The 17,307-nt window shown below is 39.9% G+C and overlaps 1 protein-coding gene across 1 annotated transcript in view; it reads right to left on the bottom strand.

Moving 5' to 3' along the window:
• ZNF354C (zinc finger protein 354C) overlaps positions 1 to 14,455 on the bottom strand; it is a 34,068-nt gene extending 19,613 nt beyond the window's left edge. Inside the window, exons 1-4 of the mRNA XM_063087687.1 lie at positions 14,390 to 14,455; positions 11,100 to 11,226; positions 10,628 to 10,723; positions 4,459 to 5,885 (exon numbers count right to left, since the gene is read on the bottom strand). Coding sequence (XP_062943757.1) covers positions 4,459 to 5,885; positions 10,628 to 10,723; positions 11,100 to 11,226; positions 14,390 to 14,422 — 1,683 coding nt within the window. The 5' untranslated portion in view covers positions 14,423 to 14,455. The remainder of the gene's footprint in view (positions 1 to 4,458; positions 5,886 to 10,627; positions 10,724 to 11,099; positions 11,227 to 14,389) is intronic.
• Positions 14,456 to 17,307: the final 2,852 nt, after the last annotated feature.

Below are 17,307 nucleotides of genomic sequence, written 5' to 3'. Positions count from 1 at the left end.
ACAGATCTCTTCATGAGAAAACATCTGTTTGATAACCTGACAGCCAATGAGAAGTAGCCCCATACCACCTGAAAAGATGGATACTTAAAATCATTTAATTACTCAGGCATGTCAACTGTATTTAAAAAGGTAAAGTGTGTTTTGCTTTTTCAGGTCACTTGGAAAATGACCTATTAGGAAGCCATGAAAATGGACATTTTTCTCTTTTGCCGATATTCTGAACAAGTTTGTTTGAGAATAAGAGAATTTAGGTGAAGAAAATCTGTCAACAACTTAAAGACGGTTGTTAATTCTTTCTTTGCCTATTTCTCTTAATGTACACATATTTTAATTTATTGTGCATTTCCTTACTTGGGACAGGAACCAATGTTCTCTTCCTCTGGTGATCTAGGGAGATGAATAAGAAGGAAAGGTGTAGACAGGAGACGGGGGTGTTGATAGTTTTGTTAGTGAGACATGGTCATATTCAACAGTGGCCTGAAAAATGCTATGACCTTGGCATGGCCTTTAGGAAAAACTTCTGAGCTCATGTCTTCTTAGACTTCATGTTTGCTTCATCTAGGGTGATCAGGCATTAGGATTTGTTTCATTCTTACTCAACTCGCCCAGGATAGAGTTAGACAAAAAATCTATATTATTTTTATCGATACACATGCTGGCCTTCCTACTGATGACTCTGGCTGGCCTGGGAAGCCTCTTTCTGAAGGAGCCTCTTCCAAGCATCAAGCAAATTGAAGAAGACTCTATGCTCCTCCCCAAGTCATTTCCTTACCTCACACCCAGAGGTAAACCACTATGCTGAATTTTGTGTTCATGCGGTGGCTAGTCTCCAAAGATGGTCCCCCAATCAATGATGCCTCCTGGTATTCACACCCTTACATAACATTCTACTCTTGAAGCTAGGCCAAATCCGTGACTCATTTTGACTAATACAATCCAGCAGAATTAATGCTTTGTGACTTCCAAAGCCAATTTAAGATTTGCAACTTCCACCTAGGCCTCTTGGAATGCTTTCTCTTGGTACTCTCCCTCTCAGAAACCAGCCACCCCTCTGTGAGAAGCCCAAGCCACACGGACTATAGCCCAACTGAACACTGTCAGCAGTCGTTATCAACTGCTAGCCCTCTCCGACATCCAGCCTAGTTGATCCTTCTAAGCCCCAAAATGGACTCGTGACATATAACGAGAGAGGTAGCCGGCCAGTACAGGGATCCAAACCTTTGACCTTGGTGTTATTAACACTGTGCTCTAACCAACTCAGCTAACTGGCCAGCCCTCATGACATATTAAGTAGTTGTTTTAAGCCACTAAATTTGGGGGTGATTTCTTATACAGCAATGGATAATCAGAATACCTTCTCATTCAATCACTGGCTTTTTGTTTAATATCTTTACATGTATGTATCATTTAGCATAAATTTTTCAAACAATGGTTTCATACCATGTTGTTTCCTATTACTTTTTAAAACTCAACAATGTTTTTAAATTTATCCACGTTTTGCATATAGCACTGGTTCATTCATTTTAACTGCTGTTCTACTGTGGTAATATTCCAAAATTTATCCATCCTAATTTTTTTTTTCCACAGCTGGCCAGTATGGGGATCTGAACCCTTAACCTTGGTGTTAATAACACTGCACTCTAACTAACTGAGCTAACTGGCCAGGCTCCTGCCTCCAACCTCCTACTGATGGACATTCAGACTACTTACAGTAACTTGCTATTATGATCAGTGCTAAGAATGTTATACGTCTCTTGATGCTTATATGCAAACATTTATCTCATATACACACACACACACACACACACATATACGAGTGGAACCTGTTATGTTCAACTTTACAAGATGTAAAGGTACAAGATGTCAGTGATTTGTATTAATTTATACTCCCACTACATCCCAAAGCTCCGTATTGTCACACACCTTAATTTTTGTTCATCATCAGGTGTAAAATCATACCTGCGGTCCTAATTTGCATTGTTGAATTACTAATGAAGTTGAGCATCTTTTCATTTTTGGAAATTTGTATTTCCTCTTCTGTGAAGTAAGTAGTCATATATTCAGACTTCTTCCTTTTTATTTTTTAAAATTTTTTTCAAATTAAATCTTCCAGATCATAATTGTTTGTTGGGTATATTGTGGAAAAACCTCTCTTGACTTTTCACTTCCTTTTTGGTATATTTTGATAAGGAGAAGTTCTTTAATGTGAGCAAATACATAAAAATTTTTATATAACTCATTTGTATCCTGTTTAAAAAGTCCTTCCCTATCTTGAGATCATAGGTTATTCCTTACATATTCTTCCAAAAATTATAGTTTTGCCTTTCATATACTTGTTATGGTGAGGGTAGGAATATTTTTTTTTCTGAACCATTTCTATGTCTCAGAGCCATTATTGCATAGTTCATTCTTTCACCATTTTCCTTCTGTCATGTATGTTTCTAACATTTTGCTGTTTTTTCAGTAGGTTTTCAGTAAATAAACCTACATTTACGACAGTGTTATTAACTGTTTAGGAACTTTTGGATTACATTGGCAGTGCTTTGTTTAGGATTCTTACATCTCTGTTCACAGATAATATTGGCCTACAATTTCTTTCTTGTACTTTCTGATTTTGGTACTGGTCATATTAGCATCATTGTATTTACATATTATCTTCTCTGTAAGATTTTACATAAGACTTGATCTGTTTGTTAAAGTGTGATAGATCTTGCCTTAAAATAATTGGGCCCAATGTTTTCTTTGTGTGATGTTAATGATTTAACTTTTTTGATTAAGACTGTTAATAATTGGGGAAGTTATATTTTCCTAAGGATTTTCCCACCTTAAGTAATTAGACATGGAATAAGTTAAAAGAATAGTTGTGGGGAAAGGGACATTGCAATTGGAGCATTAAATGACCCAGAAAAGTTTGTTCCTCACAAGTCTGAAGCAATGAGACTGATTAGTCCCAGGAAGTGAAACCTGAATTCAATTTTTACTTTGCTTGGTCTCCACCCCAATAGCAACTCTTCTGGGTTGTTTTTTGTTTTTAGCTCCTGGCAGAGAAACTAGTACTTAGCTTTATGAAATGGGAATTTCAGCCCTTAAGTCCTTACCTACCCCTGATAAACTTGGCAAAACTAGATGATGTTAGCTACCATAAAGCTCAATGCTCTTAATTTGACTGGTGAGATAACTGTTTTTGGCTTGCTAATATTATTATTCACATTACAGAAATACTGAAATAGGCCAAATAATTTGTTGAAAGATATAAATTCATTTTCTGGAGGAAAAAGCATCTGAACCCAGAGCCTGAATTTTTGCCCAGCAGTCTTCAAAGTATGGGGAGGGAGTGAGAATCATCTGATGAAGGCAAAAGTAGAATGTAAGGGTGAAAGTCGCCTGGCTCACTTTACCTGCAGGGAGAACAACCTGAGTTCCATATCGTTCCTGCGTTTTCCTAGTGGCTGGAAACCAGAGCATGCACAGAAGCAGGCACAGGTGGGAGCCAAGAGTCATGCTCCCTTTGACAACACTGAAGATAATTTTTAACAATACTTATCAGTAAATTAAATCGCAAAAGCAGTAGTAGTCTGAATAACCTGTATTTCTCAATTTAATACAACAAAGGTAATCACTTTATGAGGAAAAACAAGTGAAATACCATGAATATTGTGACTTAAAGTGACTTTAGATTTGTTTCAGAGGTTAGAACACGTAGTCAGGAAGAAAATCAAAGGACAGTATACCTGCATAGTTTACTGAGTGATTCCATTTTCAGGTGAATGGCTTAGGAAGCACTGAAATACCCTAAAGTTTTAACAATCAAGTACAGAATTTGCTTTAAGATCATTAAACAAATGAATTTTAGTGACAGTGAGGTAGCTACAGGTCACCTGCATACATTTTTCTAAAACATTCTTTCTAATGAAACTGGCTTGCATAACACTTAAATGTAGTTTTGAAAAATACATTCCTAGATTTATCTGAAGTCTGGGTTTTTTATGGCTGCACTTTTACATAAATCAACAGGCTTCCCAGTGATGCTTGTGAAAGCTGGTGGCTGTTACCATACATCACTAGAAAGAAAATAAAAGAATACTAACCCTTCATTCTAACAAAACCTCAATTTTACAGTCAGTAATAATTTAATGGGGCTGGCCGGTTAGCTCAGCTGGTTAGAGTATGGTGCTGATAAAAGCAAGGTCCAGGGTTCAATCCCTGTACTAGCCAACTGCCAAAACAAACAAACAAACAAATAACATATGAAAAAAAATTACACAGAAGCTTTCCTAATATTTCCAAGGCTGCCCTGCATCATAAAGTCTCTGATGTTTGATGAGGTCTAACTTCTGAAGTTTCACTCACAATTAACTATTCATCACTTTCTCCCCAGGATGAATTCTTTGATATTTAGTATGGAATGAACTTCAGTTGGAAGATTTCCCACATGTATATATACAGTTTTTCTCAATTATGAGTCCTCTGATGATTAGTAAGAGATGAGCTCTGACTAAAAGCTTTCCCACATTCTTTACATTTATAAGGCTTTTCTCCCGTATGAATTCTCATATGTGTCATAAGAGATGAACTCTGTCTGAAGGCTTTCCCACATACTCTACAATTAAATGGTTTCTCTCCAGTATGAATTCTCTGGTGCTGAATTAGAGCCGAGCTTTGGTTGAAGGCTTTTTCACAGTCATGACATTTATAAGGTTTCTCTCCAGTATGAATTTTTCGATGAGTATTAACTCCTGAGTGGGAACTAAAGGCTTTTCCACATTCTTTACAATTATATGGTTTCTCTCCAGTGTGAGTTCTGTGATGTATATTAAGCCGTGAAATCCAGGAGAAGGCTTTCCCACATTCATTACATTTGTAGGGTTTTTCTCCAGTGTGAATTCTTTGATGCTGTATAAGAGCTGAGCTTTGGCTGAAGGCTTTACCACATTCTTTACATGCATACGGTTTCTCACCAGTGTGAATTCTCTGATGTATAATAAGGGCTGAGTGATAACTGAATACTTTCCCACACTCATTGCAATGAAAGGGCTTCTCTCCAGTATGAATTCGATGGTGTCTACTTAGCCGTGATATGGAAGTAAAGGCTTTCCCACACTGACTACATTCATATGGTTTCTCTCCAGTATGAATTCTATGATGCTGAATGAGAGATGAGCACTGACTAAAGGCTCTTCCACATTCAGTACACTTATAGGGCTTTTCTCCAGTATGAATTCGCTGGTGATTATTAAGGGATGAACTGCCTTTAAAAGTTTTCCCACATTCCTTACATTTATAGGGTCTCTCTCCAGTATGCATCCTCTGGTGTCCAATAAGAGATGTGGTGAAACTGAAGGCTTTCCCACATTCACTACACACGTAAGGTTTCTCTCCAGTATGAACTCTCAGGTGCTGAGTTAGGGAAGAGCTTTGGCTGAAAGCTTTTCTACATTCCTTACATTTATAGAGCTTCTCTCCAGTATGGATTCTTTGATGTTTACTCAGGGAAGAACTGTGGAGGAAGATTTTCCCACAGATGTTACATTTATAACATTTATGCACTGTGTTGACTCCCAGTTGTTTAAATAGAATTGAATACTGCTGCGAACGAGGTTTCCTTCCTCTGGAAACAATTCGGGGTTTTCTAATAAGCGATGATAGACCAAGATTCTTCCCAAGTTCAATGCCTTTAAAGATCTTCTCCTTCACAGAGGTTTTTTTCATGGTAATTAACACTTTCCTGACAAGTTTGTTCTTTTTGCCTTGTTGCTTCTCTAACTTGTTCACATTTATGTAGGTTTTTCCCAACCTGAAGTCAAAAGGGCCATCGGCTATAAGTTTTTTCATGTCTTCTTGATTTTCTTCTTTGGAAACTCTGGTTTCAAATAAGCTCTCCCATCCTAAAATAAACAGAACAAATAAGTCTGTGTTATGCTGGGAATAAAGAAAAATGACATCAAAATCTAAAAGGACAGCTAACAAATATAGCCTCAAAATCTTAGGAAAGGATGGGAAAAAGAAGGACAAAAGAAAGAGAAAGGATGGTAGTCATGCCTGGAGTGGAGGGTCAAAAGAACCCTATATGGAGGTGGGCTGAGGAACTCAGATGGAAGCCCTCCAAATAGGAGGAGGAGCCTTGATCTAGTAACAAAGCACAGGTCATCAGGGCACAAGGCATTTCTGAGTACAAGCTGTGTTATTACTCAACTTCATTTCTAAAGCCAGCCACCAGATGCACTCAGGTAGATCCAAAGGGAAAACTGCAGAGGGGCTAAAAATAAAAAGCAAAAGAGCCATTGCCCCTAAAGGGCTCTGTGAAACACAGGGTCTCAAGTAGTGCTGCTCTGGAACTCATCTGAGCATTACTCAACTAGCGCTGCTCTGGAACTCATCTGAGTGCTATAAAGAGTGCTATAAATAATGAGTGATGGACATCACCCACTCACTCAAGCAGTATTTACTGAGTGCCAACCATGTATAAGTCAAAAATCTGGGAACTACAGGAACAAGCCAGACAACGGCCTATGCTTACAAGGCTTATATTCTAGTAACAGGATATTGACAATGACCAAAGAACTAAATCAACAAAAAAGTACTAGGGAGTAAGAAGAACTGTAAGAGAACAACAAAAACAAGATGGTGTGCAACAGCAGTTAATAAGCAGACATTTTAAACAGGGCCATGAGGAGATGAAATTAAAGATGAGACCTAAATAACAGGAGCTGGCCAGGCAAAAATGTGGGTATAAAGATGATTCAGTCAGAAAAAACAGCTAACACAAAGACCCTAGGGCAGAAACAAGCTTTCTGTGTTCCAGAACATAAAGAGGTACAATGTGGCTCAAGCAGAGTAAACAAGGAGAGAGTGTCATGAGGAAAAGGGGTTGGCAGGAGCCATGTCATGTACAGTCTTGTAGATATAGGATGGTGTTTGAAATTTCTTCTAAGCATAACTGGGGGTTAGAAGGGATAGGATATCATATGGTTTTTGTTTTAAAAGGATCCTTCTGGTTGTTGTGTGACAAATGGACTCTACCAGGAGGTGGGGGAAGAGAACAGGGGCAGGTGCAGAGCAGCCCATAGGAGGCCACCGCACCCTCCTGGATGGAGAAGATGGTAGCTGGTTCTGGCATGCAGTGGTGGAGAAGGAAAGAGGTGGGCACACCTGGGATGTTTTGGAGGTAGAGCTGGCAGATATCTATGAATAGAGGACAAAGACAAAATGAAAGAGAGGATTCAAGAATGACACCTAGCTTTTGGTTTGAGTAGTTCAATTGTATCATATTAGGGAATACTGGGAGAAGGGTACATTTTTGAGAATAATTTATCTACCTTTCTGATTACTTAGGGTACAGTGCAAGAAATAAAATCATTGATTCAAAAGGAATGACTATATTTTATGAAAGGGCTTTTATTTTCTTAACTAAACTAAAAAAGAAATATGTAATCATTGTAAGAAAAATTAAGAGAATACAGAAAGCCATAAAAATGAAAATATAGTTCTCACCCATAAACACATCATGCAGATATAATTACTGTTATATGTGGGATTTAGCTCACTCGAATTTTCTGTATGTAAAAAAAAACTTAAAAAATTAAAATTAAAAAATTACTTTTATTTAAAAAATGAAAATTAATTGAAACCAAGCTTCCTCCAGCTCCACTTCACTTAAAAATCATGGGCTTCTCCCATGTCAATAAATGTAGACTGACATCATCATTCTAATGGCTACATAATATGTCCCTTCTAACCCCCAATGCATGAACGGATCATTTAATAAATCTTCTCAGAGTCACTTTGCTTCCTTTTGCACCAGTAATCCCTCATGTTATAACAAATATTCTTTTACAACAACATCTTTGCAACTCTGCATGATTGTGGAAATATTTTCTTAAGATAAATTTCTAAACTTGGAACTGATTTTAATAAAGCCAGACCATCCTCCAAAAAGACTGTACCAATGAAAATCCCACTAAAGATACTGCTTATCACTCAGAGCAGTAGCAAAACAGTGGACATACATATTTCTTAATCCTTGGTAATTTAATAAGGGAAAAATGGTATCTCACAGTTTTAGTTTCAATTTCATTGATTATAGTGAAGTTGAATCATTTTTTAAAAAAATCCTTTGTGGATTCTGAATTTACATTCCTTGCCTTTTCAATCACAATACTCATGCCTCTGTACTGTAATGACTTACTCTGTGGACCGTTTTCTCTTTATATTATACCTTTGTATCCCTACAGCAACATCAGCGATATTAATAATAGGGAAAAACTGGAAACTAAAATTTCCAAAAGGAAGACTGTTTAATAAAATATGGCTTAAAATATAATAAAGTCCTTTCAATAAGGCAGACCTTTATTTACTAAGGGCTGAATAAGTGAAGGACATTCACAATTAAAAACAGGCTTGAGAATGATACATACAGTCAATCTAGAGTTTGTGCAACTCTAACGCACAAACACACTCAAACAAATATTCATACACAGTCCAAATGGATAAACAGTAAAACATGAACAGTGGTTGATCATAGTTAGTAAAATTTTAAGTGACTCTTCCTTTTTTGCTCTACTCCTTCTCTCTTTATTTTTACAATATCATGTATAACTTGTACAAATTAAAATTAATCATTTTTTTAAATGCTTGCAAAGGAACTCAGTCAATTTGATACTAATGATTTCTTTGCCAACGAGAAAGCTCAGAACCAAATTTGAAACTCATCTACAGATACCATTCTAGCCATCACAACAGATATATTTATTTTCTAGGTTTCTGATTGAATTTCTATTTTATATATCATTATTTTTGTGGTCAATTCCCTCAAAGTTTTGGTGAAATATGACAGAATATGTATAACTATATATAACAGAAACAAAAGATCCCAGAAATGACAAAAAGGACTTGAATTTTCAAAGCAAAGGGTCCAGTAAGTGCCAAATAACATTAAAGGAGAAAAATAAAAACCAAAAAAACCCTCAAAAAACTCCTTGATACAACTTAATGAATTTTCTGAATTCCAAAGATAAAGAGGATATCCTACAAGATGCCAAGCAGAAGACAGAAAAGGGAAAAAAAAAAAAAAAAAAAGGTTATCTTATGGGAAATATAATGAGAGTAAGAGAGGATTTTTTAACAACAACACTCAGTGCCCAAAGACAGCAGAGCAAAGTTCGGACAATCCTGATGGGGAACAAAAAAGCCTGATGCTAGGATTCTAGATACAAAAGACAATTCCTAGAGGAGAGAAAAAAACTGATTGTAGACATGCACAAATACCACACACATGTACCTTTCTGAAAAAATTTACTCAAGAAAATAGTCAAACCAAAGGCAAAAATCTGAAGGCAGAGTTCATGAATGGAAACATAAGGCTGAACTGTCACAAAAAACCTATCTTCTGCCAGATAGAGAAATAAATGTTGGGCAAGTTGCTGAACTCACGAGAGCTACCCTCTGGTGCCAGATACAAAGACAAAATTCCAAGTACAACAGAAAGTGGAAGCTTATGATGCAGCTACCCACAGGAGTTCTAAAGACTAAGCAATAAGTCCTAGGAGCCAGGATCTGGAACATATTATTTTGAAAATATTCAAAGAGAAGGGTGAGAAGAATGGCATGATGAATATTTGCAAATCTTCTGCTTAAATTCCATAATTGCTACCATTTTGCTACACCCAGCTTCTGTTGTTCGTGTATGTATAAATACACATACATTTGCTTTTTTATTTTCATTGAACCTTGTGTAATAAGTTGCAGACAACAAAAGTCAGAGCAAAAGTCCAAGATAAAACGAGGGATGTACTGTAATGATAAAAGGTATGTTCAAACCACTAAAGGAAAATGATTTAAGAAAACAATCAATCCAGTAAAAGCAAGGAAAAATGTGGAAGAATTCTAAACTTTTACACATTACATATTGCTTTACTTATTCTGCAAATTACATTAGACATTTGACAAAAGTACAGTCCATACTGGGAGAATTCAACTCTCCCTCTGACCTGATGGATAAAGTAATCAATAAAGTAGACAGGATATGCTCTTCCCAGCATTTTCCACCTGGCTTGACACATCAGTGAGACCCCTGGCCAGTGACTCCTCACTGCAGTCTCCTCACTGTGCCCAGGCAGTTAGAAAATGCTATGCCCAATTACCAATTACTCTATTGCTCACTGCTATGGTTTGGATGTGTCCCCCCAAAAGCACGTGTTGGAAACTTAATTGCCATTTTAACAGTACTAACAGGTGGGACCTTTAAGAGGTGATTAGGCCATGAGGGCTCTGCCCTCATGAATGGATTAATGCTGTTACTGAAGAAGTAGCTTCCTTATAAAGGGATGCGTTTGGCCCTCTTTTGGAGTGTGCACATGCTCTTGCTCTTGAGCACTCTCTATTTCTCCCTCTCCTTCTCTTGAACCTTCTGTCCTCCTGCCATATAAGGATCCAGCCTTCCCCTCCCTTCCGGAGCATGCAACCTGCAAGGAGCCATCTTGGATGCAGAGAAACCAGGCCCTAACCTGCCAATACCTTGATCTTGGACTTCCCAGCCTCCAGAACTGAGAGAAACAAATTTCTGTTCTTTATAAATTAGCCAGTCTGAGGTATTCTGTTACAGCAGCACAAAACAGACTAAGACACTCACCTACATATGCACCTTGAGGAACTCTATTTTCCACCATCCAGGGGTCTTCCCCTTGCTCTAACTGAGAGATGACCTTTGGCTTGGAAAACAGAATCCCTGTTTCATGAACAAGAAAAAGACATGAGTGTCCATCAGGATGCACACATATCCAGTGGCACATAAATCCAGTCCTGGAGTCCCCAGACAGAGGGACAGTGCAAGGAAGGAGGAGGTCTGGTCAGAGAGGAGCTCAACATTGGGCTCCTAGGCCCCTGGAAGGTGGTGGTGGCCAGGAGGTGGTCTTAGGAAGTTAGCTCTGGCTGTGCACTCCTATGGAGCCCAGGGAGACAGAGCTGGAGGGGGTAGGATGGGAGACAGGAAAAGCACAAAAAAGATACCTTTTGTCAACTCTACCAAGTCGTGACCTCCCCATACAGCCATATAGCTAAAATGCTCCCATGGCAGATCCTGCATCACAAGGTAAGCTCCTTACCTACTGAGACCAGGTTGCTGTAGTTCTCCAGCATCACCTTCCGGTACAAGGTTCTCTGGGCAGAGTCCAGGCACAACCATTCGTCCTGACTGAAGAACACGGCCACATCTCTGAATGTCACAGTCTCCTGAAACAGCAAACCCACTCCTGCTCACCCAGAACCATCCGCACAATGGAATGACTGAGAAGCAACCGTATCACAACTCAGGGTTCTGAGTATTTCAAGTCAAGTATTTCTGGACAACCTCTTAGTCGCTGGGCACATATTTATCATGTACCTACTGTGAGCAAAGAAGCACTGCACCCTCAGAAGGCTTAACCACAGGAGCCAAGCAAGAAGAGCACTCAAAATCATGAAACAAAATCAGAATGATAGAAACACAGGACTTTAGACACGGAAATGCACAATCACCTATACCCAACTCTCATCTTACAGGTGACACATGAAAGTCAGGTCTTAGAAGGAGGTTCTAGCACATTCACTTAGGAAAGAACAGGTGGGAATCCACCTGGCTTTCCTGGAAGGGAGGTCACTGGATCCCAGTTCTGTCACCACCATGGGCCATCTCTGTGTCCTGGGAGAGGTCACTGACATTCACAGCAGAGGAGGCTGTGAGAATGCCCCAGGCATGGCTTTGCTAGGAGAGGGCCCAGGGTGGGGGACTGTAAAACCTTTCAACCACAGCCAGGGCAGAAGGCTGCCTGCCATCAGGATTCCCCCTTCCCACCCAGAAGCCTTTGTTCTTCTACCTCTCTCCTGCTTCACTGGAACACAAATCACCACTTTGACCTAGTGGCCCCTTAATTTTCTGATTAAGAATTGTTTTTTTTTTAAAAGCATATTAGGAAAAGATCAAGCACAAGAATGAGTAACGTTAATCTAACTTTCTACCACCAGAAAAAGTTTTGTTAACTTTTTGCTATACGTCTTCTCAAACTTTTTACCTGAAAATATGATTTCATATTTAAACAAAAATAAAACTGTTTTATACAGATAACTGTATCCTACTCAACATTTTTTACTTGCTGCCCAGTATTTTACTAATATTTCACTAGTTTTTTAAATTAATCTACTTGTTGACCTTTAGGTAGTTTCCACTTTTTTAATACTCTAAGAATACTAGATTGAGCAACTCTGTCTATCATCAGTAAAGCATACAAAGCTTATTTCCTTAGAACATATTTCTAGAGGTATAAGTGTTAAGTCACAGTTTGTTTTTTCTTTATCATCCCCAAAGTACATCTGATAAACCTACAAAGGAGATCACAAGGCCATGCATATTCCCTGACCTATAAGGGAAAAGAGAAATTAAAAATAAGTAGCTTGACTCTCCCTATTGGAAATAAGAGAAGAGACATCCCTTCCCCCTTCCTTGCCCCCCTCCCATTCTTTCTTTGTCCTTTTCAAGTGAATGTAAATTCTTTTAATAGCTTAATAAGACACTTGCCAGTCTCAAAAACTAGGAAAGTTTCCTCAACAAACTGGCAGCCACCCCAATGAATGTAATCATTCAGGAAGACATTAATTTAATGGCAGGGCATTAGGCTGAGATGGCTCTCCAATTCCCTGGGTTCTTAAACAATATGAAACAAGCTCAGTCAACTACAAGCATCAGTTGAGCACTACTTATTATTATCAGGGTATCTGCACTGGAACTGTCCAAATAAAGCAACTGCTAAAATGTTAACCAAGGCAATAATTCTGGTTCTGCATTCGCCCTCTTGCTTTAGGTGGAGCCTAATCTCTAAACTTCCAGTTTGGAGCTGCCTCATTCATGAATCGATGTCTGCTCAAATAAACTCTCTAAAATTTTAAAGTGCCAAAGTTTATCTTTTAACAAAGATAATGGCCAGTCCCCCAGTTTCCTAGAAGATGGGTCTAACTTGGCACCTGACTCTAAATTATAAAACTTACTTAATGTATTGAGGTGTATCCACTTAGCAAAATAAGCAATGCTTTCTGTCTTTGCAATCTCTCTCTCTTTTTTTTTTTGGCCGTTAAGGGGCCTGCAACCTTCGGCATGGTGTGGTCTGCACCACGCTCACCGGCCATCCCTATACAGGATCCGAACCTGCGGCCTCGGCGTTCCCAGCTCCGTACTCTCCTGAGTGAGCCACGGGGCCGGCCCCTTTGCAATCTCTTTAGTGGATCGCCTGTGATGTGTATCACAATCTGGTTTAATTCTTATTCAATTATAAAATAATTTTCTTTCTCTACTACCTTGTGGAGATGTTTTCTGGCTTGGGAGATTACATTTTTAATTACATTTCCCCAACAAACCATCAATAATACAGAGTAAGTGCCACAAAAGGGCAGAGAAGAAATCACTGTAGACTGGGACACTTCCCACCTCAGGGAAAGCTCTCTTCCCCCAGATCTACTCCCACACCATTGCCCAAGCTACAGCTTCGTCTGCATTCACCATCTATACCAGCCTAGTCCTGCCATGTGAATGCAAAATCGCTCACTGCTGAGGAGTTTCCTCTGACTACACCTGCTGACTAATAGATCTGCAACATAATCAGCACTTTAGACAAGCCCAAGTACAAAATGGAGTTGCCCACCTCCTCCCCTGCCCCTTTCTCTTTTACAAGAAGCCTCATGGTTTCAGAGAAAATGAAACTTTCGGCATTTCAACATGTGCAGAACTCTCCATTCCCATGACCTAACTCAATCCCCACCCCAGAATTACACCACCCAGCTCTTGGCGCCAACATACCTATATAAGTTCTACCACCCCCACACCTTGTGCTGTCCCCCATTTTCAGGGCAGCCCCGGGCTGTTCCCCACTTTGAGCACAGCCTGGCGGATTCTTTTTCTTTAATAAAGCTTGAACAGTACCCGGCATCTCGGCTCACTTTCTTTCACTGACAAGGAGGTTTTCTTTCTTCCATCCTTCTAGAAAATCACCTGGACCCTTACCATCTACTCCCATATGTTGGCTGTTCTTCAGTTCTGTGAGGGCAAAGGTGGTGCCTCTCCTCTTTGAATCTTTAGTGTTATGAAGGAATTAGTTGACTCCTTCATGTCTTTGTTCTCCAAAGTCAAAAAACATACCCAGATCCTCCACAAAGCTTTGGGTGTGGCAGTACCAGTTGGGCTGCATTCAATTAGTCAACAAATACTTAATTGTTAAGTGAAGAATTCATGAGACTGGCCCTGAGACAAAGGAAAAAACTTCCTTCTAGATTCCCTCACCTACCAGGACCTAGAGAAGCTCAACAATGGACGAATGTGTTTACCACCGGTGAACCCTCAAGGCAGTTCACAAAAGAAGACTTCACTCACCTGAACCTGGGCTGGCAGCAACCTTCTGGCCATTTCTCCCTCCCTACTAACCCTTTTGTTGAAGGCACCTAGAATGGAGAAAGAAGCTGTGAAGTCTTTTCATCCTGCCTGCACTCCTGCTCTCATTAGGCCAGACCAGGTTAGAAACCTCCACACTCTGAGTACCTACAGAAAGGGAACTCTACACAACCCAGGCATTCTCAAGCCAGAGGGGCCCTGGGCATGGCCACGAAAACCAGGGCAGCAAGCATAGTTTCAGTCACTGGGCCTGCTACCCTTCAGTGAGTGACTTATGAACAAAGATGAATCATGCTAAGGAATTAAAACCAGCTAATGTGCATTAACATAGTAAAGGGCACAAACATGCACTGCTCACAAAGATGTTAAATTAGTAAGAAATGACAAATATTCCACACATCTGCACTTGGATATTGCTCGAGGTGAAAAAATAGTATTTGAAGAATTGATGCCCTTTTCAAAAACACCCAAGCAAGTTTTGAATCCTTTATCAAAAACAGTTATCAAAGTTGCTTAAATGTAAAAGGAAGCAAAAGGGCTCAAGAGGAACAGCATCACCGGCTAGACATGAACTCAAAATTTAGGGAAAAGGGAAGTAACTTAGCAGGTGAACAAAACTACTCTAGACAAAAAGAAAATATTTAAATCACTCTAGGATTCAACTGTAAGAAAACACTGCCGAACAAGCAATATAGACAAAAATAAATATAATAAACCTGAAATAAAGTTTAAACTCCGGGGGATTGGAGATGGGGGGGAGGGTGTTAAACCAAAAACCGCTGACCGCCGAAAACCAACGGCTCACGAGAACACTGAAACAAGACACAGCTTTTTGGTCATCTCTTCCCAAGGGCCCTTTCTCCAGGAGCCTGGCTGAAAGCTAAGGCCCAGGGGTTAGGCGATGGTATCTGTCTTCGGGTATCCGTGGGGGGAACCTACCCAGGCAACGCCCCCTCCCCGGGCCGCGTTCACCTGCCGAGGCCGCAGCGGCTCGGACGCCCGAAGCCGGAGGTCCGCGAGCACTCGCGCCGCCGGCGGCCCTCCGTCCGGGGCCCGCTGCAGAGCCGCAGGGCCCGGCCCCGCCCTCACCCGCAGCCCGGGCCTGGGCCCCGGTGGAGGGGACTCGATGCCGCGCACCGTACTGAAGATGTGCGGAACACCTCAGCGCACGGACATGTCTCGTCACCGCCCCCAAGCCACCCGGCGCAACTGCGCCTGCGCACGGGAGAGCCGACGGGTTTCCCTGCCTGAACCGCCGCGCTCTGCCCTGTCGGACTACATTTCCCAGACGTCACCGCGGACACCCCTCTACAGTGTCCAACAAGGAACAAGAGCGCCAAGACTCGTGAAAGCGGTCAACCTGGAGCCGCGCATGGCTGAAGTCATGTGTTTCAGCGTCAGCTCCAAGCAATAATTCTGTCGTGGACCCATTTTATTCATAATTTTAAAGACGATAATAATAAGAGGGAAAAGTGAATGATGTGGAAGACTAGCCAGTCACTGCTGATTATTCTCTAGTTGTGAGAAAATTGTTACAATCTATTTTACAATATTTTTGAATTTTGAAAAAATTATGTCTAAATTGTGTAACCTATAAAAGATATAATTTTAACTGGCAGTCACATTGGGTAAATACATAAACATAAACCCAGTAGTTCCCTTTTCTTCACACTCATTACTTCTTTTGAAATGGCTCATTTAAATCATAAAATAAATCCTGTCTTCCCAGCATTACCTACCATTCCTGTCTTCACAACCATTCTCAGTGACTGGTGCTGTCCACACCAAATAACATATGCTCAATTATTGTTGATTTTTAAAATATCATACCTTAGAGTTTACAAGGACAGACCTAAAACTAAAGGACGCTTGAAGGTAAAAAATAAAGAGCTGGAGTAAGGTATGCCAAGTAAATAATATGAAAAAGAAATCTGGGACCATGATGTTACAATAAGGCAAGGATAATTTCAAAGTAAAAATAATTAAACTGGACAAAATGGATTTATAAAAGATAACAATGTTCATCTCTACTCATTAGGGAAATTCAATCAAAACCACATTGAGATATCACTTCACACCCATTAAGATGGCTATTATAAAATGAAAGAACAATAACAACAGAAAACAAATATTGGCGAGTATGTGAAGAAATTGAAACCCTTGTGTGTTGATGGTGGAAATGTAAAACGGTGCAGCCACTATGGAAAATGGTATGGTAGTTCTTCAAAACACTTAAACATGGGATTAACAGATGGTCCAACAATTCCACTTCTGGATATATACCCCAAAGAATTGAAAGCAAAATCTTGAACAGATGTTTGTACACCCATGTTCATAGCAGCATTATTCACCATAGCCAAAAGGTGGAAGCAACCCATGTGTTCACTGACAAAGGAATGGACAAACAGGATGTAGTATATCCATACACTGGAATATTAGTCAGGCATTAAAAGGAAGGACATTCTGATACATGGTACAACATGGATGAATCTTAAAGACATTACGCTAGTGAAATAAGCCAGACACAAAAGACAAATATTGTATGGTTTCACTTACATGAGATACCTAGAATAGTCAAATTCACAGACAAAAAGTAAGATCATGGTTACAAAAGACTAGGAGAAGAGGGGAATTGAGAATTATTGTTTAGTAGGTATAGAGTTTCAGTTTGGGAAGATAAAGTTTTGGGATGAACAGCGGTAATGGTTACACAACACTGTGAATGCACTTAATGACACTTAACTGTGATGGATTTTGGACATGGCCAGCACCACTGTGCACACAATAAGCACCAGCATAAAATAGCTGCCAGCCTCCTCTTCCACTCCAGCACCAAGCCCCTCCCCACTTCCCTTTACGAGGAGCCTCCTGACTTAGAAATAACTTTCTGGCCTCTGCAT

Source organism: Cynocephalus volans, chromosome 2 (genome assembly GCF_027409185.1).
Source record: "Cynocephalus volans isolate mCynVol1 chromosome 2, mCynVol1.pri, whole genome shotgun sequence".
Taxonomy (NCBI): domain Eukaryota; kingdom Metazoa; phylum Chordata; class Mammalia; order Dermoptera; family Cynocephalidae; genus Cynocephalus; species Cynocephalus volans.
Note: the sequence above shows the minus strand (reverse complement) of the source record. Positions and strands in the feature narration are given on the sequence as shown.